General features: G+C 45.6%; 1 protein-coding gene across 1 annotated transcript in view; it reads right to left on the bottom strand.

Moving 5' to 3' along the window:
• The window catches only part of VPS45 (vacuolar protein sorting 45 homolog), an 84,925-nt gene that overhangs the window by 46,099 nt on the left and 13,719 nt on the right, over nt 1-25,107 (bottom strand). The window contains exons 3-9 of the mRNA XM_073610353.1: nt 22,123-22,183; nt 17,584-17,663; nt 13,698-13,766; nt 9,750-9,887; nt 8,962-9,072; nt 6,211-6,345; nt 266-379 (exon numbers count right to left, since the gene is read on the bottom strand). Coding sequence (XP_073466454.1) covers nt 266-379; nt 6,211-6,345; nt 8,962-9,072; nt 9,750-9,887; nt 13,698-13,766; nt 17,584-17,663; nt 22,123-22,183 — 708 coding nt within the window. The remainder of the gene's footprint in view (nt 1-265; nt 380-6,210; nt 6,346-8,961; nt 9,073-9,749; nt 9,888-13,697; nt 13,767-17,583; nt 17,664-22,122; nt 22,184-25,107) is intronic.

Raw genomic sequence — 25,107 nt, 5'->3', positions numbered from 1 at the left:
TCGAATTTTCCAAACGTCCGAATTTCCGAAAATTTGAAAATTCGGAATTTCGAAAATTGAAAAGTTTGGAAATTAATGAATGGTGTCAAAATTCGTTAAGAAACTAATTCGCAACTAAACGAATTGCATATGTCTAACCTACACATTTCTCATGGACCAGGAGTCAGACAGACAGATTGGCCAATGATATACTAGCTTACAATGATCTAAAATGTGACTGGCTGCTGTGCCGACACCACTATATAACAATTATGTGCACATGTACCTTCATGTCTGCAATGGATTCCAGTTTTTGTTGCTCCTTAGGCTTTTTCTTCTGAAAATCTTCCATCAGATTTTTAATGTTGGTCCCGATTTCTCCAAAATTCAGATACATGTTCTGTAAGGGAAAAAAAAAAAAAAAAAAAAAATGTTTATATACAGTATTTATGAACTTAATATAAATAACAGAGGAGATTTACAGTTTAATAAAATAGAATGGTCAGAAAATTCAATATATAGCCAAGGGCTCTGAACAGTAGACCCAAGATGACCAATTGCATTACGATCTGGACGAGGTGTAGTAAGAACTAGTTGCATGGATATGAATAAACATGCATATAAAGACTTTATTTTATGTTGTATAGAGGAGGAAATGGTTAAAACACTTTTGGTTTTAGTTATACTTTCAAGCAGTGATAGAGGAGGGAGAGGATTTTAAAGTTGTTGTAAAGGCACAAGGTTCTTTACCTTCATGCATTCTATGCATGAATGTAAAAACCTTGTGTGCAACTGCTCCCTCAAATACTTACCTGAACCCCCTCTCGATCCAGTGATGTCCACAACAGCCTTGCCTCTCCCAGGACTCTCAGTCCTGATTGGCTTTGGGCAGCAGCAAGAGCCATTAGCTGTCAATCACAGCCAGTGAGCCAATCAGGACACAAAAGGGGGTGGGGCCGCACGTCAATGGACACACGGAGCTGCTGATCAGGAGCGCGCCTGCACAGGTGCCCCTATGAGGGAGGAGTGTCGGCGAGGCACCAGAGAAGAGGAGGATCCGGGCTGCTCTGTGCAAAACCACTACACAGAGCACACAAGCATAACTTTTTTTTTTTTAATTACAGAGACATTACGATCACTTTACCACTTCCATACCGGGCACTTTCGCCCCTTCCTGCCCAGACCAATTTTCAGCTTTCAGCGCTGTCACACTTTGAATGACAATTGCCGGTCATGTAACACTGTACCCAAACAAATTTTTTATCCTTTTGTTCCCACAAATAGAGCTTTCTTTTGGTGGTATTTGATCACTGCTGGGGTTTTTGCACAACAAATAAAAAAAGACCGAAAATTTAGAAAAAATAAATACATTTTTCTTTGTTTCCGTTATAAAATTTTGTAAAATATTAGGATTTTTGTCATACTTACCTGTAAAATCCTTTTCTTCGAATACATCATGGGACACAGAGTCAGGCTAATATTCATTACCTACTGGGTTATACTCTATCTCCAGGTGAATGGACACTGGTAGACCAAAGGTCTTCAGACAGGAAGTGATCCCCTATATAACCCCTCCCACACAGGAAGCACTTCAGTTCTGTACCAAGCACCGAATCCTCAAAAAAGAGGGGAAGGATCTCTGTGTCCCATGATGTACTCAAAGAAAAAGGATTTTACAGGTAAGTGTGATGAAAAAAATCCTATTTTCTTTTTCATACATCATGGGACACAAAGTCAGGCTAATATTCATTACCTACTGGGACGTCCCAGAGCAATAGCCTCAGACGCAAATGAGGAAAAGCCGATAAACGGCTCTTCCTGTTTACACTGTGATCAGCCGTGATTGGACACGGCTGACCATGTGGTAAAGAGATCGGTGTAGCGGTGTGTCAGACTGACACGCCGCACCACCGATCGCAACGCTGCATGCGCCGGATGTTATCCTGAAAGGCGTCATATGAAGCCCAGTCAGGATAACTGAACCATCGCCCGGCTGTCATTTGGCTATAGGCCAGGCAGGATGTGGTTAAAGCGGAGTTCCACTCGTTTTTGTGTTTATCAAAAGTCAGCAGCTACAAAAAGTGTAGCTGCTAACTTTTAATAAACACACGCACACACCAGTCCCATGATCCAGCAATGCAGCTGCCCAAACCCTCGGTTCTCTCCCTCGCCTTCTCCCTGGCACTGGCATCACAAGTGTGGGCACCCGGCCTGTGACAGCTTGTGGCTTCACAGCCTGGTGCGTACTGCGCATGTGCAATTCGCATTGCACCTCCTTAATCTGATGTAGCCTGCAACCTCAAACACTCTATTGAATGACTGCTGGTCCTCCATAATCCCCGCAGCTGTCATACACGAGCCACTATTGCGAACGGCTCCCCGCTCTTCTTTTTCTTTCCTAACACGCGGGGTGTTGCTGGTGAATTGGTGTGGAGATGCACCGGATACCTTCTCTGCCATCATGCTTTTGCTGGGTGTCCAGTGTGCCCCTGTATCTTTAAGGCGAGGTGAGCTCCCTCCAGGCATACCTTCCCTTAATCTATTCTGTATGTTCTCAAATTTAAAAGACTCTCAAAATTATAGTTAGAACTGCAGTACACTGGGGTGCCTTGTTGCGGCCACTGCAGCGTACGCATGTGTGTGCAGATATGTCCAAACTAAACCCCTGTTTACACATGAACTGTTAGACAGGACAATTTGGTTTGTTGCAGGCTGGCTAGTAAGTGAGCTGGGATTTTTGTTTTGTTTTTTGACATGAGTCGTCCCTTCCATGTGCTCCTTGCTGCAAAGGCCAGTTATAGGTTGGGGTGGTTACCATTTGTTCGTAACGTTAGTAATTGGTGAGGGGACGCACTGGATACCTTCGCTGCCATTGTGCTATGGCTGGGTGTCCACTGCGTCCCTATACCTTTAAGAAGGGGTGGGCTCCCTCTAGGCACACCTGCCCTTAATCTATCCATTATTATAGATGTGCTCCAACTCAGAAGACTCAAAATTATAGCGAGGAGTGACGTGACCACTGCAGCTTAGACATATATTTGAAAATGTGTGCAGACTAAACCCCTTGTTTTTAACGTGAACGGTTAGAGAGGATAATTTGGTTCGTTGCAGGCTGGCTGGTACGCTGGGAATTTTTGTTTGTTGTTTGACATCACCCTTCCATGTGCTCCTTGCTGCAAAGGCCAGTAATAGGTTGGGGTGGTCGTCATTTGTTTGGAAGCAGCATGGATTACATCTAGTGGTATCCATACAAGGGTACTGAAGGTGGATTCTCACAGTTGTGTGATGAGCTTGGGGTCATTCCGGGAGCATGCAAATACATTATGTATCATTTTATCTTTGCTTAATAAAGAAGTTTATTGCACTACTAGGGCATGCACTTCCCTGGTATAATCACACCTTGCTTTTATAGTGCAAGGTCCATTATGTGACTGTGACCCTTCAGATTAGCAACACAAAGAGATCTTTGTGCTTCTGCAGTTATCAGGCTTTCTTTGGCTAGAATACCAACCAGGAGAAAATGAGAAACTGGAAAACATGTTAAAGGAGACCAGCCCCACCTGCTGACTAAATACCAGATTGTACAATATCCCTATGCAATTTATAGTTGCTCGGATACGTTAAAAAATAAAAGTAAAAAAACAAACAAAAACAGATTCCTAACCATACTAAATAGTAGACAGGGGGTTGATTTACTAAAACTGGAGAGTGTGAAATCTGGTGCAGCTGTACCAGTTTCTAACTTCAGCTTGTTCAATTAGGCTTTAACAAAAACAAACCTGGAAGCCGATTGGCTTCACCAGATTTGACACTCTCCAGTTTTAGTAAATCAACCCTAATAAACAAAAGCTCTAGGCATCTCTAAAATGGGACCGTGGTCCACACCTGGACCAAGTGACAGTCCTGCCCCAGACCACCACAGCCATGCCATTTAGCTGCGTGTGTGTCCTCTTTATCTCCCTGGGGGGGGGTGGGAACTGCCCCACTTTCGAACAAGTGACCAGATGCGGGGCAGTCCTAGCAACCCCAGAAATGGGGACACTAGTTCTGGTGACCTGGGGGGGCCCAATGAATTCCCTTAACCGCTTCAGCCCCGGAAGATTTTACCCCCTTCCTGACCAGAGCACTTTTTGCCATTCGGCACTGCGTCGCTTTAACTGACAATTGCGCGGTCGTGCAACGTTGCACCCAAACAAAATTGACGTCCTTTTTTCCCCACAAATAGAGCTTTCTTTTGGTGGTATTTGATCACCTCTGCGATTTTTATTTTTTGCGCTATAAACAAAAAAAAAAGCGACAATTTTGAAAAAAATAAACGCTAAATTTTTTACTTTTTGCTATAATAAATATCCCCCAAAAATATATAAAAAAACTATTTTTTTTCTCAGTTTAGGCCGATATGTATTCTTCTACATATTTTTGGTTAAAAAAAAAAAAAAAAATCGCAATAAGCGTATATTGATTGGTTTGCGCAAAAGTTATAGCGTCTACAAAAAAGGGGATAGTTTTATGGCATTTTTTTTATTATTTTTTTTTTTACTAGTAATGGCGGCGATCTGAGATTTTTATCGGGATTGCGACATTATGGCGGACACATTGGACAATTTTGACACATTTTTGGGGCCATTGGCATTTATACAGCGATCAGTGCTATAAAAACACATTGATTACTGTAAAAATGTCATTGGCAGGGAAGGGGTTAACACTAGAAGGCAATCAAGGGGTTAATTGTGTTCCCTAGGGAGTGATTCTAACTGAAGGGGGGAGGGGACTGTGTAGGGGAGATGACAGATCACTGTTCATACTCTGTATGAACAGACAATCTGTCACTTCTCCTCTCAGAACCAGAAACTGTGTTTACACACACAGATCCCGGTTCTCTGTGTCCCCCGAGCGATCGCGGGAGCCCGGCCGTAATCGCGACCGCTGGGCACTCGCATCGGCTCCGTGGGCGAGCAGGGGGCGCGCGCAACGTTACAGAACGTCGTTTTGCCCAGCCGTGCCATTCTGCCGCAATATAACTGCGGCGGCTGGTCGGCAAGTGGTTAATTTGCAGGGATTTCCTCTCACTTCCTGTTTGGCTATGGGACAGGAAGTGAGAGGAGAACTCCGCAATGGGACACAGATGGTAAAAAAGAAATCCGACAGCGGTTATAACCCTCTATCCAAAATTAAAATAAAAAAAAGTTTTGCCTATAGTTCTACTTTAAGCTTTGACAATAAGCCCCCTGTTCACACCGGGTGCGACATGTCATGCGATTTGATAGATCAAAGTCACATGACAAGTCGCACCCCCTTTTGCCACTATGGAACTGTTCAAATTTGAAAGGTTCCTGCACTACTTTTGTGTGATTTCATGTGCGACTTGCATTGACATCTATGTATGACGTCGCACAGATGTCGGCAAACCATACATGAAGTCGCACTGATCAGCGGCTTTGAAATCATGCTGAAGCAGCGCAACTTCAAAGTCGTACCCAGAGTGAACCGAGGATAAAACCTAGAAGCGGATTGGTTACTGTCACAGAACCCTGTGGCATTCCGCTTGAGTGCTTCATCCAGTCTGGACTTTCAGATATCAGTTATTCCAGCCACATATTGTTACCAAGAACCAGGCGAGACTAGCTCAGTTACTAAGACCCCTTTCACACTGGGGCGGTTTGCAGGCGTTATTGCGCTAAAAATACCGCCTGCAAACCGCCCCAAAACAGCCTCCGCTGTTTGTTCAGTGTGAAAGCCCGAGGGCTTTCACACTGAAGCGGTGCGCTGGCAGGAGAAGAAAAAATCTCCTGCAAGCCGCATCTTTGGAGCGGTGAAGGAGAAGGGTATTCACCGCTCCTAAACCACTCCTGCCCATTGAAATCAATGGGACAGCGCGGCTATACAGCGGCAATACCGCCGCTATAGCCGCGCTGTACGAGTGGTTTTAACCCTTTTTCGGCCGCCAGCGGGGGGTTAGAACCGCACCGCTAGCGGCCGAATACCGCGTTAAAACAGCGCTAAAAATAGCGCTGTTTTACCGCCGACGCCCCCTACCGCCCCAGTGTGAAAGCAGCCTAAAACTGCAACATAGATTGTTTTATTGAACAAGGATACAGGCTTTTTATACACTTGAAAAGTACAGTCACTATGTACAGCTTCATCAGATTCTGTGTGCACCAGTTTGAGTAAATCCCCCTCATTGTAAAACACACAAAACGCAATACAAAAAAAACACAAAAAAAAACTTACATTAGCGTAGAATTCATCGTTCTCCGCAGACAGGACGACCTCCTTCAGATCTTTACTGATCCCCGGTACACGTGACAGGTCTATGCGATTGTTATTGATGCCCAGCAACTCGTGGACCATGGCTTGGTACGTCCACTGTAATCAAAAGATTTTTAATTTAAAAAAAAAAAAAAGGACAATGTTCTGATTTCAGACACAATTAGTAACATAATAACCATATTAGACTGGCAAAAGATCTACACATCACTTCCCAAAGTATTCATATCCCCTGGATGTGTATTAGGCTCTAGCTTCATACATGGTCGGTTGTTTGCTGTACAGACGCAAGTTTCTTCTTTTTTTTTTTTTAGAACAAAGTTAAAAAACTTTCATATATAAAATATTGTGTCTTAATATAAATTCTGCTGCTTTATTGTTGCAATATTTCCTGATGAAGTAGATTGTGATCAAAATGCGTCAAACAATATGGCCATCTCACTGTTATAACCAGCTACTGTTGAATAAAAAATGGAAAAAAAAAAAACAAAAAACACACACATATGTTCAGTTTTCAGCCTCCTTCACACAAGCAGTTACCTGCACATACCAGATTCTACCAAAGACATACTGGAAAGTTAATGCTTCTGTCTGTCCCTAGCATGTGTATGTATATACACTACATTACCAAAAGTATTGGGACACCTGCCTTTACATGAACTTTAATGGCATCCCAGTTTTAGTCCGTAGGGTTCAATATTGAGTTGGCCCACCCTTTGCAGCTATAACAGCTTCAACTCTTCTGGGAAGGCCGTCCACAAGGTTTAGGAGTGTGTCTATGGGAATGTTTGACCATTCTTTCAGAAGCGCATTGGTGAGGTCAGGCACTGATGTTGGATGAGAAGGCCTGGCTCGCAGTCTCTGTTCTAATTCATCCTTAACGGGTTGAGGTCAGGACTCTGTGCAGGCCAGTCATGTTCCTCCACACTATATTGCCAAAAGTATTAGGCCACCCCTCAAAACCATTTGGTGGATTATGGTGTGGGGTTGTTTTTCAGGGGTTGGGCTTGGCTCCTTAGTTCCAGTGAAGGAAACTCTTAAGGTGTCAGCATACCAAGACATTTTGGACAATTTCATGCTCCAAACTTTGTGGGAACAGTTTGGGGATGGTCCCTTCCTGTTCCAACGTGACTTTGCACCAGTGCACAAAGCAAGGTCCATAAAGACATGGATGAGCACGTTTGAGGTGGAGGAACTAGACTGGCCTGCACAGATTCCTCAACCCGATAGAACACAAATTAATTTGAGCGGAGACTGTGAGCCAGGCCTTCTCATCCAACATCAGTGCCTGACCTCACAAATCTGCTTCTGGAAGAATGGTCAAACATTCCCATAGACACACTCCTAAACCTTGTGGACAGCCTTCCCATAAGAGTTGAAGTTGTTATAGCTGCAAAGGGTGGGCCAACTCAATATTGAACCCTACAGACTAAGACTGGGATGCCATTAAAGTTCATGTGTGTCCCAATACTTTTGGTAATACAGTGTATGTTAGATAGAGACCTTAGACTGTAAGCTCCTTGAGAGCAGAGATTGATGTGAATGTACAATATGTAAAGCATTGCATAAATTGTAGGCGAGCTTTAAAGTGCTTGTAAAGGCTGAAGTCTTTTTACCTTCATGAATTCTATGCATGAAGGTAAAAAAAAACTTGTGTGCTGCTCCCCGGCGGGGGACCCTAGAGGAGGAAGATCGGGGATGCTCTGTGCAAAACCATTACACAGACCAGGTAAGTATAACATGTTTTTTTTTTTTTTTTTAAGCCAAACCTTTAATACCACTTTAAATGGCTGTAATAAGTAAACAGTAAGTAAACTTTATTTATTGTGCATTAAAAAAAGAAAACAAATAAAATTAGACATGCTATCTGCCAATAGAACTTAACCAAAAAGTGCATTCTATGCATCCAAAAATATAGAAAATATACCAAATCAAATCATTATTATCATCAACCAAAAAATAAAATAAAAGCCTCATGCATGTGTCCCGTTTCCTAATATAGGGGGTCAGCAATGCCAAGAGTTGGTGAAAGCAGGGGTCCGTCATCCGGAGATAATTCTGAAAATCATCCGGATTATTCTCCTGGAGCTCCCGCAGCAAAGGCATATGACATAATTGGTCACAATAATAAAGCAACCAATTTTTGGTCCGAGAATTCCTCCTCCTCCTGTTCCTGGACTGGACTTGGGTCAAAGCAATAACGCCAAGGCCAATAATAAATAACACGTTATCTCCTCCGATACCTCAACATGTCTGGTTGACGAAACGGCCGTTCAGAAACGAACTGAAAAGCACAAAATGAAAAGCGCTAAATGAAAAGCGCGAATATACACTCACCAAACTTCTACTAACACGAAATTAGCAGAAGGAGCCCAAAGGGTGGCGCTAAAGAGCTGAAAAAACATGTAGTACCTCACTACGTTCATGTTTGTTGGTCGACAATTCCTTGCCGTTTGTATGCAAGACAAAATCCAGGCACACGCCTTCAGACAAAAGTCCGAGGTTTTGTCTGTGGAAAATCCAATCGTTTGTATGAGGCTTAAGGGGAATGGCACTCCTGAAAGTGCAGAACTTGGTGCAGAATTTACATGAATAAAAAAATCAAAGTAGTATAGCTTTTTACCATGCTCAAGGCATTAAAATATGAAAAACAAACAACATTGTATGGAAATAAAAAGTTTATTGGAAAACTGATAAAAAATGATTTATGCCCACCTGGTTAAGCAGGGGTGAGATGGCATCATCGGTGCGATCCAGAATGAGGAGCAAGGGTGGCACTTCAGTACGACGGAAGTCAAACAGCTCGTACTCCTTTGTAATGACTTGCTGGAAAATAAAGGGTCACAGTGACAGGATCAGTACTTTTCTAGTCTTGGATAGCGAGCGAAAAGGGTGAGAACCTGTCAAGTGTTCTCTGCCGTCTGTGTCACCATGATGGGGAAGATTCACCTTCTCTATATGTTCCATTGACCATTGGACAGAACACCAGGACAAAAAGGTGAGGGGACATTTTTCAACAGGGACACCTGTTTAGAGGGGATGTTCCTGTCCAAGACACACAACATGAAGTGACACAGACTGCAAAAATTCTTGACTGTATCCCAAACTTTTAAACAAAAACAGAAAAAAAAAAAAAAAGGTGCTAGTAATACACTTTAAAACAGGGGGTCTCAAACTGGCCGCCCTCCAGCTGGTGCAAAACTACAAGTCCCACGAGGCATTGCAAGGCTGACATTTACAAGCCTGACTCCCAAAAGCAGAGGCATGATGGGACTTGTAGTTTTGCAACAGTTGGAGGGTGTTGAGACAGTTTGAGACCCCAGCTTTAAAGGAACCAACACTGTTTGCCTATACCAGTGATGGGGAATCTCAGCACCCCAGATGTCTTGGAACTACGTTTTCCCATGATGCCCAACTACACTGCAAAGTGTATGAGCATCATGGGAAATGTAGTTCCAAAACATCTGGGGTGCCAAGGTTCACCATCACTGACCTATACCCACCTTTACACCCTCGGCCAGCCTTTTAGCCATGTCTGAGGAGAGCTGATACCGGATCATGGGGCATTTTTTCAGGGAGAGGAGCAGAGCGGTAAGGCCTTGTGTTGCTCTGGACAGCTGGAATGGATCCCAATTCCGACCCTGAAATACAAGAACAAGTATTAGTGATGGGGTCCATGGTTTTTCGGTACTTCCTGGGTAGCCCACCTTCTACCCCCTTGTTACCGCACTCAGGCATGGCAACTGGCCACTCAAGCACCCAACGATGCGTTGCAGGGGGTCAAAAGTAGGCCACAATCTTAAAAAAAAAATTAGGACAAACTATTGCCAACAATACTACAGTGCCAGGCATTGTGGGCACTTAAAGTGTTACTAAACCCTGCAACAGTAAAATCAGTGTGTATATGCAGTAAAGCATGCTTGTTATACTCACTGTGGAACCTAAGAGGTTAATCCTCTGCATTGTGTAAAAAGGATGTTTGATCATGTCTTCTCTGATCCTCCCCTTCTTCCACTGTCCACAATCCATCTACTGATAGCACAGAGCCTTGGAGGCACGCTGCACATGCTCAGTTTGGTGTGTATTGCTAGAGTGTTTTGTTTTGGGAGGGTGTATGTGATCAGCACAAGCCAATCAGCATTGTCCAGACAGAGGGTCAGGGGTCATGTAGCTCATAGGACAGTCAGATGAAAATTCAAACTCCTCCTACAAGCTTTAACCAGTGCTCGGCCAGACTCTAATAGAAGTCACAAGAATGCTATATACTGCTGATGAGAAAAGATATTTAGCAGTTTTTATTTACTAAAAAATGTGCATTTCCATGTTCTGTGTACTGTGGGAGACCAGATATAGTGAATGCAGGGTCCGGGGTTTAGCAACACTTTAAGCAAATCTGTAATGTGAATATAATATGAACAATGAAAATTTAAGCCAATATACAAAGGGTGCATAATGCTAAGGATCTCAGGGAAGTCACATCAGGAAAACACTAAGATACAGCTACTGACTGTCACTTCTGTTCTGCGTGAATGTCAGTTACCAAGATCCCCTAGCAGGCTGAAGATTAAAAAAACAAAAAACAAAAAAAAAAAAAGAAGCCATGGAGACCCTAGTGGGACAGCTTACTTGCAATACCTGTTAACCCAATACTTGGTAAACCATCCATTGAAATGTGCATGCTGAGCAAAGTCTGGTATCCCCCTCTTAGATAGAAGCAACAATACAGCAGACACTGGGACCATATTGCCTCTTCTATGGCCACTTTAGCACCGCTTTGGGATCTAGCGACAGAAACGTTGTTGTGATTAACAGTTATAGGGATCAGATACTGTTTGATGGATATGAATGTGGCTTATTAAAGTGGTTGTAAACCCTTACAATCCACTTTTTGCTACAGGAAAGCCTATAATAAGGCTTACCTGTAGCTACCCCGGATATCTCCTAAACCTGCACGGTTTAGGAGATACCCCCTGTTAGCTGCATGTGACGTCATCGGCACATGCGCACTAAAGCAACGGCAAGTACTTGCCATTGCTTCAGTGAGTGTGCCGTTACCAGCGGCTCTGTGCACGAGTGACTTCATTGCGGCACCGGAGCCCACAATACCTGGAAGTAACTCCAGGAGCGATGTGTACGGGCACCGCAGCGGGGGCTTCGATCTCAGGTGAGTATTACATAATGAGCTAGTATGCTATGCGTACTAGCTCATCATGCCTTTGTCTTGCAGGTCTCTTTGTCTTGCAGGTCTCCTGGCAACACTCTCCTGAAGAAGCCATTGTTGGCGAAACAGGTAGAGGAAATAACAATGTAACCTTTATGGAAAGAAATTGTATTCTTTGCTGTATAGTAAAAATGAAGCTGTATATTGTTTTTACGATTATTTTTTTTCCCCCCCTGGTAAAATGTTTTTATTGATATGAAAAAGAAAACCAGGATGTCAAATTCCCACACAGGGGATATGAACAGGATCATAATATAGATATTCACGCCAGAACATAAATGAAAATGTATTACAGGATTTATACTGTAAACCAACAGGGACCCTCAGGCCTAGGCCAGGAGCCAACACAAGATGCCTGAGCCTGCAGATCCAGGGGCTGGGGTGGACAGAGGAGTGAACCTGTCCACGAAAACGGTGTGAACAAAACCAGACTAAACACAGTACAAAGTAATGACAGAAAAAAAAACAACAAAGGGTGGGGGTGTAGGGTAGGGTAGGACCGGGAAGGAGGGACAAAGCGACAGACAGGAGGCCCAGGAATAGAAGAAAGGGGTAGGAAGAGAGTCAGAGAGGAGGTAGAGAAAGGAAGTTCTCCCAGGCTGGGGGTCAAGGCAGTGTTAGTTTGAAAGGCCTAGGCTGGTTGGGTGAGGAGTTGGAAGCGCACAAGACCACCACGGGGCCCATACTCTGAGAAATCTGGCATGGGAGTTGTGGAGGATACTGGTCATTATTTAGTGGATCATTAAAGTCGTCAAGGGGCTCTCTGAAAATGATACAGCTGGCTTTTTCAAGGCCCTTGCTATTGTGCGCTTAGCTGCAATGAACAGATAGGTAGCTAGTTTCTGCTGGTAAGAATAGAGGCTCTGGATTGGACAACGGAGCAATGCAAGTTCAGGTTCCTTATGAAAGGGTACGTGGAAGAGGGTAGACAGGAGTCCAAAGACCCTTGACCAAAATCCCACAAGGCGGGGGCAGGACCACCAAATGTGTATTTCACCTCCTCACTGACCGCACCTCTGAAAACATCTATCACATGTGAGAACATCATCAAAACTAGCCTGGGATCAAAAGAATGCTGCAGGGAACGGTTTTACATTAAGGGAGTGAATGCTCTTCTCTCGGTATTCAGGACCCCCCCACTGGGAGAAGAAAGAAGAGGAAGGGAACCCTGTTTTTCACATTGCCTGACCAAAAAAGGTGGTCTGGGGGAAAAACTGGAGGGTGAAGGATCACAAAAACTGGTTTCTACTGTCACCCAAATCGACCTCTCCGCTCTTCTCAAGACCTCCTGCTTTCAAGCTCTCTCATCTCCTCCTCCCATGCTCGTCTCCAGGATTTCTCCAGAGCCTCTCCCATCCTCTGCAACTCGCTACCTCCACCTGTCCGTCTATCCCCTACTCTTGCTACCTTCAGGCGATCCCTGAAAACTCATCTCTTCAGGAAAGCCTATCACATCTCCAACTAATCTTTTACCACTTCCATCAGCTCATTCCCCATAGTTACAACCTTTTGTACCACCCTATTAGATCGTAAGCTCCTCTGAGCAGGGATCTCTTAAACCTCTTGTATTTTATTGTATTATAACTGTATTGTCTCCCTTTTATATTGTAAAGCCCTGCGTAAACTGTTGGCGCTATATAAATCCTGTATAATAATAATAATAACAATAATAATAATACTGTATACTCCTGGCAGGCCCTCTTTAGAGCCCTTGCACACTGGGGCGGGGGCGGCGTCGGCGGTAAAACGCCGCTATTATTAGCGGCGTTTTACTGTCGGTATTCGGCCGCTAGCGGGGCGGTTTTACCCCCCGCTAGCTGCCGAGAAAGGGTTAAATACCACCGCAAAGCGCCTCTGCAGAGGCGCTTTGCCGGCGGTATAGCTGCGCCGTCCCATTGATTTCAATGGGCAGGAGCGGTAAAGGAGCGGTATACACTCCGCTCCTTCACCGCTCCGAAGATGCTGCTGGCAGGACTTTTTTTTTACCGTCCTGTCAGCGCACCGCTCCAGTGTGAAAGCCCTCGGGGCTTTCACACTGGAATACAAGCAGCGGCACTTTCAGGTCGGTTTGCAGGCGCTATTAGCGCAATAGCGCCTGCAAACCGCCCCAGTGTGCAAGGGCTCTTATAGACTAGATTCTTCTGATCTTCAGGATCTCTTGACAATAAAAGTTAACCATGTTCTTGGTTGTAATATTAGACTCAAAATAAATAAAAATGAGGACTCTTACCTGGTAACAACCCACAATGTTTAATGAGAACACGTGGGGGTTCACAGCTATGTAATCTCCATAAAACTCCTAAGAAATAAAAAAATAGTCATGAGTACAACTACATAGGAGAGACCGGACTTCTGTGTAAATGTCAATTGTAACAAGAGGGTCTCATTCACTATCAGTACAGCTATGGAACTCTTGAACTTTGGAATATTCAACTGAAAGCTTTGCCACACTGCTCCAATGCACTAAAAATGGACCCACCAAATGAACTGTATCCCACAAGCTAAAGTTATAAATGTCCACTGTCAATAAATACAGGTATAGATATTTTCTATATAGTTACATTTGGAGCAAAGTATGTATATATCTCCTACCTGGCCGATACCCCTGGAATCAGGAAATCAATGAAGAGGACACCGCTTATTCCAGTGATCTCCACTAGCTTTTGTTTCCCATTCCGAGTGCCTGCCCTGCTTCATTCTGAACACAGGAGGTCGGTTGCTCGGCAAGGGTACCATTTAAAGAAGGCTTTGTATTGCCTGAATAAATGCAAAGCATTCTCTGATTGGATGAGGTAGAGAAAGGCAGCTTTGTGTCTACTTCAGTGATTTCAAGCTACCAGGAGGATCGGCCAGGTGGGAACAGTATATATTGATTGGACAAAACATGCAATATATCTGGTACTTTAACCGCTTAAGGACCGAGCCTCTTTCTGAGATTTGTTGTTTACAAGTTAAAAACAGTTTTTTTTTTTGCTAGAAAATTACTTAGAATCCCCCAAACATTATACATTTTTTTTCTAACATCCTAGAGAATAAAATGGCGGTCGTTGCAATACTTTCTGTCACACCGTATTTGCACAGCGGTCTTACAAGCGCACTTTTTTTGGAAAACATACACTTTTTTGAATTAAAAAATAAGACGACAGTAAAGTTAGCCCAATTTTGTTTTATATTGTGTAAGATAATGTTACGCCGAGTAAGTTGATACCCAACATGTCACGCTTCAAAATTGCGCCCGCTCGTGGAATGGGGACAAACTTTTACTCTTAAAAATCTCCATAGGCGATGTTTAATAAAATTCTACAGGTTGCATGTTTTGAGTTACAGAGGAGGTCTAAGGCTAGAATTATTGCTCTCGCTCTACCGATCGCGGTGATACCTCACATGTGTGGTTTTCAAATGCGGGCGCTACTCACGTATGCGTTTGCTTCTGCACGCGAGCTCGTTTGGACGGGGCGTGTTTAAAAATGTTTTTTTTTTTTCTTATTTATTTTATCTTTTGTTTTTCATTTTTACACTGTTTTAAGAAAGAAAAATTGTGTCACTTTTATTCCTATTACAAGGAATGTAAACATATCTTGTAATAGAAAAAAATAGAATAGAAATAAAAAAGCATGACAGGGCCTCTTAAAAATGAGATCTGGGGTCAAAAAGACCTCAGATCTCATATTTACACTAAAATGCAATAAAAAAAAAAAACATAAAAAAAATTGTCATTTAAAAAAATGGCCCTTTAAGAGCTATGGGCGATCGTGACGTTTTGACTACACTTCCGCCCTGCAATGTTATGGAGACGGGTGGGGGCCATCTTCCCCTCACTCGTCTCCATGCCAAGCAAGGGTGAAGATCTGATCGCCTCCGCCACTACCGACGGATCCGGTAAGCGGCGGAGGGCACCAGAGCGCGGCAGGAGGGGCCCTCTCCCACCGCCGATAAAAGTGATCTTGCGGCGAATCCGCCGCTGAGACCACTTTTATCTGAAACCGGACCACTCACTGAAGAAGAGGATACCGGGGTTATGGTAGCCAGCTGCTGCAAACAGCCGACATATAACGACGGTGGGCGGTCCGGAAGTGGTTAACCATGTGACGTAATAACGCACAGGATTTTTTTAAGTAGCTGGGTGGAGCTGCTGAAAAATAACTGTTCTTTATTTCATCATTTGCTTAAAATACCATAAACCACTTTCGGATTGCCCGCCCACAATGTACTGCGGACATGCGGCCTGTGCAGGCAAAGCGAATGTACTGGTATGTCACTGCCCGCTTCCTGGTTTAGAGCATGCGCATGCACCAACACCCGCTGTGGTTGTACACAGCGAGAGTCTGCCAGCAAGTGCCGGCCAATGATTCACGGCTGTGACCTTCTGATTGGCTGTGTGCAATCACAGCCCAGAGCTCTGTGTTGACAATCAACACAGGGCTCTGTACAGAGGGAATGGTCTCTGTTTCTTATCCATGCAAAGCAGCACACTTTACACAAATTACACATTGTTAGGCACACATTTAACCCCTTGATTGCCTTAGATGTTAACCCCTTCCCAGCCAGTGTAAAGTATTATCACTGATCACTGTATGGTCCCTTTCGCACGGGCGCCTCCGCTTGCTCAGCGGGGGATCCGTTGATCCCCGCTGAGCGAGCTGATGACAGGTCTGTCTCCGCTCACTGTGCAGAGTAGAGACACCCGCCTGTCTGTTTTTATCCGATCCTATCCGCCAGTTGGATGGAAAATAACACCAGATGGACAGGATCGGAAAGCGGTGGATGTCAGCAGACATGTCACCGCTTCATAGGAGCGAATGGAGGGTCCGATCAGATCAGGTCTGAAGGACACAGCGATCACAGAGTGCACCTGATGCGCACCCTGAGGGCAAGCAGAATTCTGGGAGGACTTCAATAGACACCCTCCCAGAACTGGACGACCACGCTGTAGCCTACTTTTACCTATAGCGTGGTCGGCATTTGATTAAAGTAGCGCAGTGCTAAATAGCATAAAATGGCCTGCTCATGAAGGGGGTAAAATCTCCTGAAGCTGAAGTGGATATATTTTGCAACTTCTATCCAGTCCAGTCTAGATTTACAGTTTCCATTTTTAAGCCCCTTGTGCTGGGATGACTGACCCTACACATGAGTTATTTTATCCTGTGAGGGCCACTGAAAAGGCCCAAAGTCTGGCACTCAGAAGGAGGGTGAAGGATGAGGACAGTTGACAGAAAGCTAAGTGTAGCTCCGCTTTAAGCTGCAGATGATCTTAACAACCCTGGCGGATTTCCCGAGTGTGGCTCGGGGTTAAATTTCAGTACCATTAGCGGTAACCCCAAGCCACACTCGGGATTGCATTGCAGGATCCTGGTGCAGGTTACTTACCTTGTCCCCAGGATCCTGCGATGTCCCCCCCGCTGTGTCTGCGGGCTCCGTCCTCTGCCCGATGCTCTGTTCCCTGCGAGCATCGCAACGCACGGGGGCGGAGCCCGGCGGCAAATTAAAAAAATAGAAAATTCATACCACATACAGTACACTGTAATCTTACAGATTACATTACTGTATGAAATTGTTTCACATCCCTTTTGTCCCTAGTGCTTTGTCCAGTGCCCTGCATGCAGTTTTATATGATATATACTGTTCTTTCTGCCTGGAAACTTGAGGTTGTCCATAGCAACTAAAAAGTGTCCCTTTATGTCAAAAGTGGTTTTAGACCAGCTAGAAAACAGCGATAGTAAATTAGAACACTTGCAGAATTGAGCAATAGTGAAGTGTGGGGAAATTCATTTTATTATTATTATATTATTATTTTTTATAATTATTTATATTTATTATATTATAATTTATGATTTTGTGTTTCAAACTTTATCATGCCCGGGATGTCTACTAGACTCTTGTTTGGACAGATTTAAGTGTGTTATTGCTAAGAATTGCAAGCCTACAATATAAAACGCCAAATTTCTATGCAAAACAATTGTACCGCTTTGAGATGCAAAAATCTGACATAATCATACCGCCAGGGTGGTTAACGCCTGCCAATTGTTCAGTCGTCTCTTTGCCTGTCAATTATGTCCTCTGTGTTTTACAATGAAAAAAAGTTTCCTATTCGTCAATAAGCTGTTGTATATACTCACCTGGACTTCAGCCACCACCTCCTGCTCATCAGCCTCCGCTAGGGACTTCACATCACTCTTGCTGATCACATTGCTGAAGTCTGCAGATCACAGAACACAAATATATGGATTTTAGCTGTGTTTTTAGCAGTTTGCCTTTTACCAAGGAAGTTATTTATACAGACATTATCCTTCCAGAGATGTGATCTTTGGTTAAAATATGAGGGAAATCCAGTAACAATTTCTCTTAATTATACATAGAACTCTAATGCCCCGTACACACGGTCGGATTTTCTGACAGAAAATGTGTGTTAGGACCTTGTTGTCGAAAATTCTGACCGTGTGTAGACTCCATCACACATTTTCCATCGGAATTTCCGACATACAAAGTTTGAGAGCTTGCTATAAAATTTTCCGACAACAAAATCCGTTGTCAGAAATTCAGATCGTGCATATACAAATCCGACGCACAAAGTGCCACGCATGCTCAGAATAAATTAAGAGATGAAAGTTATTGGCTACTGCCCCGTTTATAGTCCCGACGTACGTGTTTTACGTCACCGCGTTTAGAACGATCAGATTTTCCGACAACTTTGTGTGACCGTGTGTATGCAAGACAAGTTTGAGCCAACATCCGTCGGAAAAAATCCATGGATTTTGTTGTCGGAATGTCCGATCGTGTGTACGGGGCATTAGGCTTGGTTCACATTGGTGTGATGTGGGAAACCCTGCAAATCCACTGCAGGTTCCTTCATCGCACCTGACTCGCAGGCAGTTCACACTTCCATATGCGAAACGCTGGGAGTGTCATAACAAAGTTAATGACACCCCCAGATCAATTTCGCTTATCGCAGTGCGAACTGTCAATTCGGATAAGAAATCGGATTGCTTGGGCGTGAACCAAAAAAGAAGGGTCCTGCACGACTTTGGTACGAATGCGATGCGAATTCAGCCATACTATCTGAATGGTTGACTTCGCATCGCACAGACATTTACTTATTTATTTCAGTTACTTGTATAGCACCATCAATTTATGCAGCGCTTTACATATACCTTGTACATTCACATCAGTCCCTAACCCTCAAGAAGCTTACAATCTAAGGTCCCTAACTCACATTCATACATACTAGGGGCAATTTAGACAGGATCCAATTAACCTACCAGCATGTCTTTGGAGTGTGCAATGTGAACCCAGCCTTAAAACTGAACTTTACTCTTACATTCAGTCACACAGTTGTACAAGATCCTCACCTATAGTCACTTACTCTGATTTCAATGCAGCTTCTCAGAGTATGCATTAGGAGCTGCAGCAAGTGAGATAAAGAACACCTCATTTACAAGCTGGAGGACATCTGGCATCATCCTCCTCAGGCTGACTGTCCCTGGCCCAATGCAGACTGCCCAGGAAGGCCCACTCCTTCAGACTGACATTCACCCCTCAAAACATCTTGATATTTGTCTAACTCTACCCAAAAGCCAGCCCACTGCTTGCATCCGAGTGGAGAAATCTTCAGAGAAGCACTGAGGCAAAGCACTGTGATGGTTTCAGGAAGCTACAGTATGTACAGCACCCCGGCCTGCCCTTCCCACCAGCCATAGAGAAGAACAGAAACCCAAAGACGACATTATTTGTATGTAATGTAAACAGAAAGTATTTTTTTTTACATTAACATGTTGATGACTAATAAAATTTATAACTGGATCAAAGTGATACTAAGGGTTCGTTTTTTTTTTTTTTTTTTTGTTAAATAACATATTATACTTACCTCCACTGTGCAGCTCATTTTGCACAGAGTGGCCTCGAACCTGGTCTTCTGGGGTCCCTCGGCGGCTCTCTTGGCTCCTCCCTACATCAGATAACCCCCAGGGTGAAGCGCTCTCCCGGGGGGTTACCTTGCGGGCACGCTCCCAAGTCCAGCATTCGGTGTCCATAGAGGCCAAATGCAGGACTCGGCCCGTCCCCCGGCGCTCACATAATTGGATTTGATTGACAGCAGCGGGAGCCAATGGCTGTGCTGCTATCAATCTATCCAATCAATAGCCGAGAACCCCGGGCAGAGAGACAGTGCGTCCCTGTGGGTCAAGTTCGAGGGGTCAGGTAAGTAAAACGGGGGGCTGGGGGGCCGGTCACTGCCAGGTTTTTTTTCACCTTAATGCATAGGATGCATTAAGGTGAAAAAACATGAACCTTTACACCCCCTTTAAACAATTTACAATGTACACCAATCCATTCAGATCAATCTCAGCCTCAAAGAAGTTTATAGTTCAATGTCTCTGCCATAACTATACATGGGTAGCCATACACTAGGGTCACGCTACACTATAATGTCAAAGGCAAGGTCCATAAAGCAATGGATGAGCGAGTTTGGGGTGGAGGAACTTGACTGGCCTGCACAGGGTCCTGACCTCAACCTGATAGAACACCTTTGGGATGAATTAGAGACTGCGAGCCAGGCCTTCTCATCCAACATCAGTGCCTGACCTCACAAATGCACTCCTGAAAGAATGATCAAACATTCCCATAGACACACTCCTAAACCTTGTGGACAGCCTTCCCAGAAGAGTTGAAGCTGTTATAGCTGCAAAGGGTGGGCCAACTCAATATTGAACCCTATAGACTAAAGGCTCGTACACACTATAGGAAAATCGGGGGGGGACATTTTCATCCAAGGAATTTTCGTATCGTGTGTACACAACTTTCGACAGCCGATTCCGAATTTTCGTACAAAAAATTCCTGAAGGGACAAACTCCAAAATTTTTCTTGTATGGGAACAGAACAAACGATTTTCATTTAATGTGTACTGTTTTCGTACAAGAAAAAAAAAAAAAAAAAATCAGAAAAGAAAGGCCGCGCATGATTAGAAACAATGAACAACAAAAAAATACTTTGTCATACGAGAATATTCGTACAAAATTTCTTTCATCGGTTCCGATTTGCTGTGAAACATCAAGAAAAAGAAAAAAAAAAAAAATCAGACGAACGTTCGCCCGATTTTCTTATAGCGCGTACCCCCTAATGATACAAAATAAAAAGAATAGTGAAGCACAACCACACCCAAATGTGAGGGCTGAATTAAATAAGAGTGGTAAATGTCAAAATATATAAAATTTGATATTTACCACTCTATTACATTCAGCCCTCACATTTGGGTGTGGTTGTGCTTCACTATTCTTTTTATTTTATATCATTAGTGGAAACACCTTTTTTGTGTTAACCAACAACTAGTCACAAGGTTTAGGTTTATATCGTAGCGCAGAAGTACTTTCATTTTAATAGGGTGTACCCCACTTAAAGGGGTTGTAAACCCTTGTGTATTTTCACCTTAATGCATCCTATGAAGGTGAAAAAACACTTGGCAGTCACCCCCCCCCCCCCACACCTTTTAACGTACCTGAGCCCTGGAACTTGACCCGATGGGGACGCGCTGTCTCTCTGCCCGGGTTCTCGGCTTTTGATTGGATAGATTGATAGCAGCACAGCCATTGGCTCCCGCTGCTGTCAATCAAATCCAATAACGCGGGCGCCGGGGAGGCAGGGCCGAGTCATACATTCGGCAGCTGTGAATACCGAAAGCTGAACTAGTGAGCGCGCCCGCAAGGTAACCCCCTCCGGATAGCGCTCCTCCTAGGGGGGTTATCTGATGTGGGGAGGAACCGCGAGAGCCGCCGAGGGACCCCAGAAGACCAGGTTCGGGGCCACTCTGTGCAAAACGAGCTGCACATTGGAGGCAAGTATGATATGTTTGTTATTTAAAAAAAAAAAAACAAAAAAAAAAACGAACCCTTACAATCACTTTACTGGGATGCCATTAAAGTTCATGTGCGTGTAAAGCAGGGGCGGATCCCGGATCCAGGGGGGGGGGGCAATTGCAGGTGAATAAGTGGGTGGGCGGGCGGGCTTAGGGTGAGAGAGCAGGGGGCTCCCTGGGTGAGAGAGCGGGCGGCTTCGCGGGCGGGTTGGGATGTCAGCCAGCTCGGTTGGTAAGCGGGTGTGAGGCTCGGCGGGCGGGTGAGAGTAGGTGAGCGGACAGCTGGCCAATCAGGGAGCTGGCGGGCGAGGGAGCAGGGAGATGACGTCATCTCTCACCGCCCAGCGCTCCCGCCCTGCATCCCTGAAGTGCAGTTCCGCCCTCACTGTGCAGGCAGCCGCGGGAAACAGAGAGATGACATTCTGCAACGTGTGGCAGGTGACGTGACGATCTGCATCTGGTGGCAGGTGACACACTCAGGGCTCCCACTGATTCTGCATTTGGGTGAGTTGAACTATTTCATTTTATATAACACTGTAATAATAGAAATAATGTGCTTCAATCATCCTGACACCATATCAACCATGGTGCCGTGATGATCAAATCGCCAACACCAGCCACTTCCCCGATAAATTGCCCCAAGAAAAAAGTATTTTCTGGCAGTGCCCCTCCCGAGACTAGACTCTGGATCCGCCCCTGGTTTAAAGGCAGGCGTCACAATACTTTTGACAATATAGTAACTCATCGATCTACCAGAATGTTTCTGAGCCATTACCAACACGTTACTTCACACATTATCTGACTACTTACAGAGGAAGTAGACGCTGTACTTGGGTCTGCGAAGCTCCTTGATCAAATACTCAACGTTTTCCTGTATAGAAAAAAAAAAAACATTGGTTTTGAAAGCTGGTTCACATGTACAGGTTTACTTTAAGCCCTAAACCCAGAGAGGCTGAGCCAGGTGCCAATCCAGGCGGATCCCGACAATATGGTCGCAATCTTTCCCCAGCCTAGAGCGTCTCTGTGACGTCAGCTGACAGAGGGCTTCGGCTCGCTGTCTGGTTAAAACGGGTCACAGGTGTGCAGAAAGAACTGCACTCCCGTGATCCACAGGAGAAGTACAGCCAAACCAGCTTTGGCTGTACTTCACATTCAAGTCACTCCCCTGCACCCCCCCTCCCCTCCCCCCACCAACTAGGCCAATGATTCAGAGAAGCTCTGTTCTAGCTATCCTCCCGGAGCCCCTTCTCCTCCCATCAGGCCAGTGATGAACAGCAGTTCAGTCCTGAGTACCCTACAAGGCAAGCACCATGACTGTAGATGTGAACAGGGTGCCCTCCCAAGCCTGAAGTTTGGGGAAGAGTAACAGAGAGACTACAAAACATCTAGATACTTTTAAAGCGGAATAAGCTTGGCTCACACTTGTGCATGTGCCTCATATTTTCATGCATCACGTGTAGGGCAGCCTATTCATTTCAATGGGCTGCCCCACTTGTGAGAAACATGGAAAAGATGTCCTTGACTCTTGCAAAAATGTGTCTCGCAATTATTGGCACCACCCACAGGTTTGCTGAAGAGACCACTAGGGTCTCCTCTGTCATAAAAACCCTACCGGTCACCCCCCCCCCCCCCCCCCCCCAAAAAGGGAGTTTAAAGGGTTAGTTCACCTATACAAAAAAAAAAAACTGCCTATGCAGATAAGGGCATCTGTAGATTAACCTCTTGCCAACCAGCCGCCGCAGTTATACTGCGGCAGGTTGGCTCGGCTGCGCGAATTGCCGTAAGTGTATGTCTGTTCATGCATGAGGTTCTGTGGGCCGTGCGTGCTTGCCCATTGGAGAGTGGGGGGAGCCAGTGGGTCCGGCAGCCTCAGTGTCCGCCCACGATCATTCCCCGCAGAGACAGAACAGGGATCTGCCATAGTAAACACGGCAGGTCTCCGTTCTGTCAGGGGATGACACAGAGAATCCTGTCTTTCTGCTATGCGGGAAGACGGATCTGTGTGTTGTCCCAGGCAGCCCATCCCCCCCATACAGTTAGAACACACAATGAGGGAACACATCGATCACCCCGATGTTAACCTCTTCCCTGCCAGTGTCATTAGTACAATAACAGTGCATATTTTTAGCACTGATCACTGTATTAGGCTCGGTTCACACTGGGGCGACTTGGGATCCGACTTGTACGTCCTCAAGTCGCCCCAAGTCGCTCCAGAAATAGTTTCAATGGGAGTTAACGCTAGCGTCTTAATAGACACTCCTGAAGTCGCTCCGACTTCAGAGCGTACTCCCTGTACTACTTTGATCCGACTTTGATCCGACTTCAGCCTATTGACTATCATTGAAGTCGGATCGCCGTCTCGCATGATCCGACTTCGGCATGCGACTTGTGCTCAAATGATCTTGAGGGGAACTCCGCGCCAAATTTTAAATAAAAATCCGGCATGGGTTCCCCCTCCAGGGGCATACCAGGCCCTCGGGTCTGGTATGGACCTTGAGGAGAACCCCCTACGCCGAAAAAACGGCGTGGGGGGTCCCCCCCAATCCATACCAGACCCTTATCCGAGCACGCAGCCCGGCCGGACAGGAATGGGGGTGGGGACGAGCGAGCGCCCCCCCCCTCCTGAACCGTACCAGGCCGCATGCCCTCAACATGGGGGGGTTGGTGCCTTGGGGGAGGGGGGGCGCGCTGCGGCCCCCCCCACCCCAAAGCACCTTGTCCCCATGTTGATGAGGACAAGGGCCTCTTCCCGACAACCCTGGCCGTTGGTTGTCGGGGTCTGCGGGCGGGGGGGCTTATCGGAATCTGGGAGCCCCCTTTAATAAGGGGGCCCCCAGATCCCGGCCCCCCACCCTATGTGAATGAGTATGGGGTACATGGTACCCCTACCCATTCACCTAGGGGAAAAAAGCGTCAATAAAAAACACAGTACACAGGTATTTAAAATAATTTATTAGGCAGCTCCGGGGTCTTCTTCCGACTCCGGGGGTCTCTCCGGCGTCTTCTCCCGGTGTCCGCATCTTCTGCCGGCTCCACCGCTATCTTCTGGCGCTCTTTTGCCAGCGGTGGTCCGGACCTCTGGATCATCTTCTTCCCTCTTCTCTTCCAGAGATGTTGACACGACGCTCTCCCCAGCCAGAATGGTTTCTGTGCGCTCTGCAAGGGACTTATATAGGCGGTGACCCCGCCCCCTTATGCCGTCACAGTCCCTGGGCATGCTGGGTCTGTGACGTTTTAGGAGGCGTGGTCACCGGGTGATGACCACGCCCCCTTATGACGGCACAGCCCCAGCATGCCCTGGGACAGTGACCTCATAAGGGGGCGGGGTCACCGCCTATATAAGTCCGTTGCGGAGCGTTCAGAGACCATTCCAGCTGGAGAGAGCGTCGTGTCAACATCTCTGGAAGAAAAGAAGAAGGCAGAAGTCCGGACCACCGCTAGCAATTGAGCTGCAGAAGATAGCGGAGGAGCCGGCAGAAGATGCGGACACCGGGAGGAGACGGCGGAGAGACCCCTGAAGTCGGAAGAGGACCCCCAAAGTCGGAAGAAGATCCCGGAGCTGCCTAATAAATTATTTTAAAAAACCTGTGTACTGTTTGTTTTATTGACGCTTTTTTCCCTTAGGTGAATGGGTAGGGGTACCATGTACCCCATACTCATTCACATAGGGTGGGGGGCCGGGATCTGGGGGCCCCCTTATTAAAGGGGGCTCCCAGATTCCGATAAGCCCCCCGCCCGCAGACCCCGACAACCAACGGCCAGGGTTGTCGGGAAGAGGCCCTTGTCCTCATCAAC

Source organism: Aquarana catesbeiana, linkage group LG13, assembly GCF_042186555.1.
Source record: "Aquarana catesbeiana isolate 2022-GZ linkage group LG13, ASM4218655v1, whole genome shotgun sequence".
NCBI classification, from domain to species: domain Eukaryota; kingdom Metazoa; phylum Chordata; class Amphibia; order Anura; family Ranidae; genus Aquarana; species Aquarana catesbeiana.
Note: the sequence above shows the minus strand (reverse complement) of the source record. Positions and strands in the feature narration are given on the sequence as shown.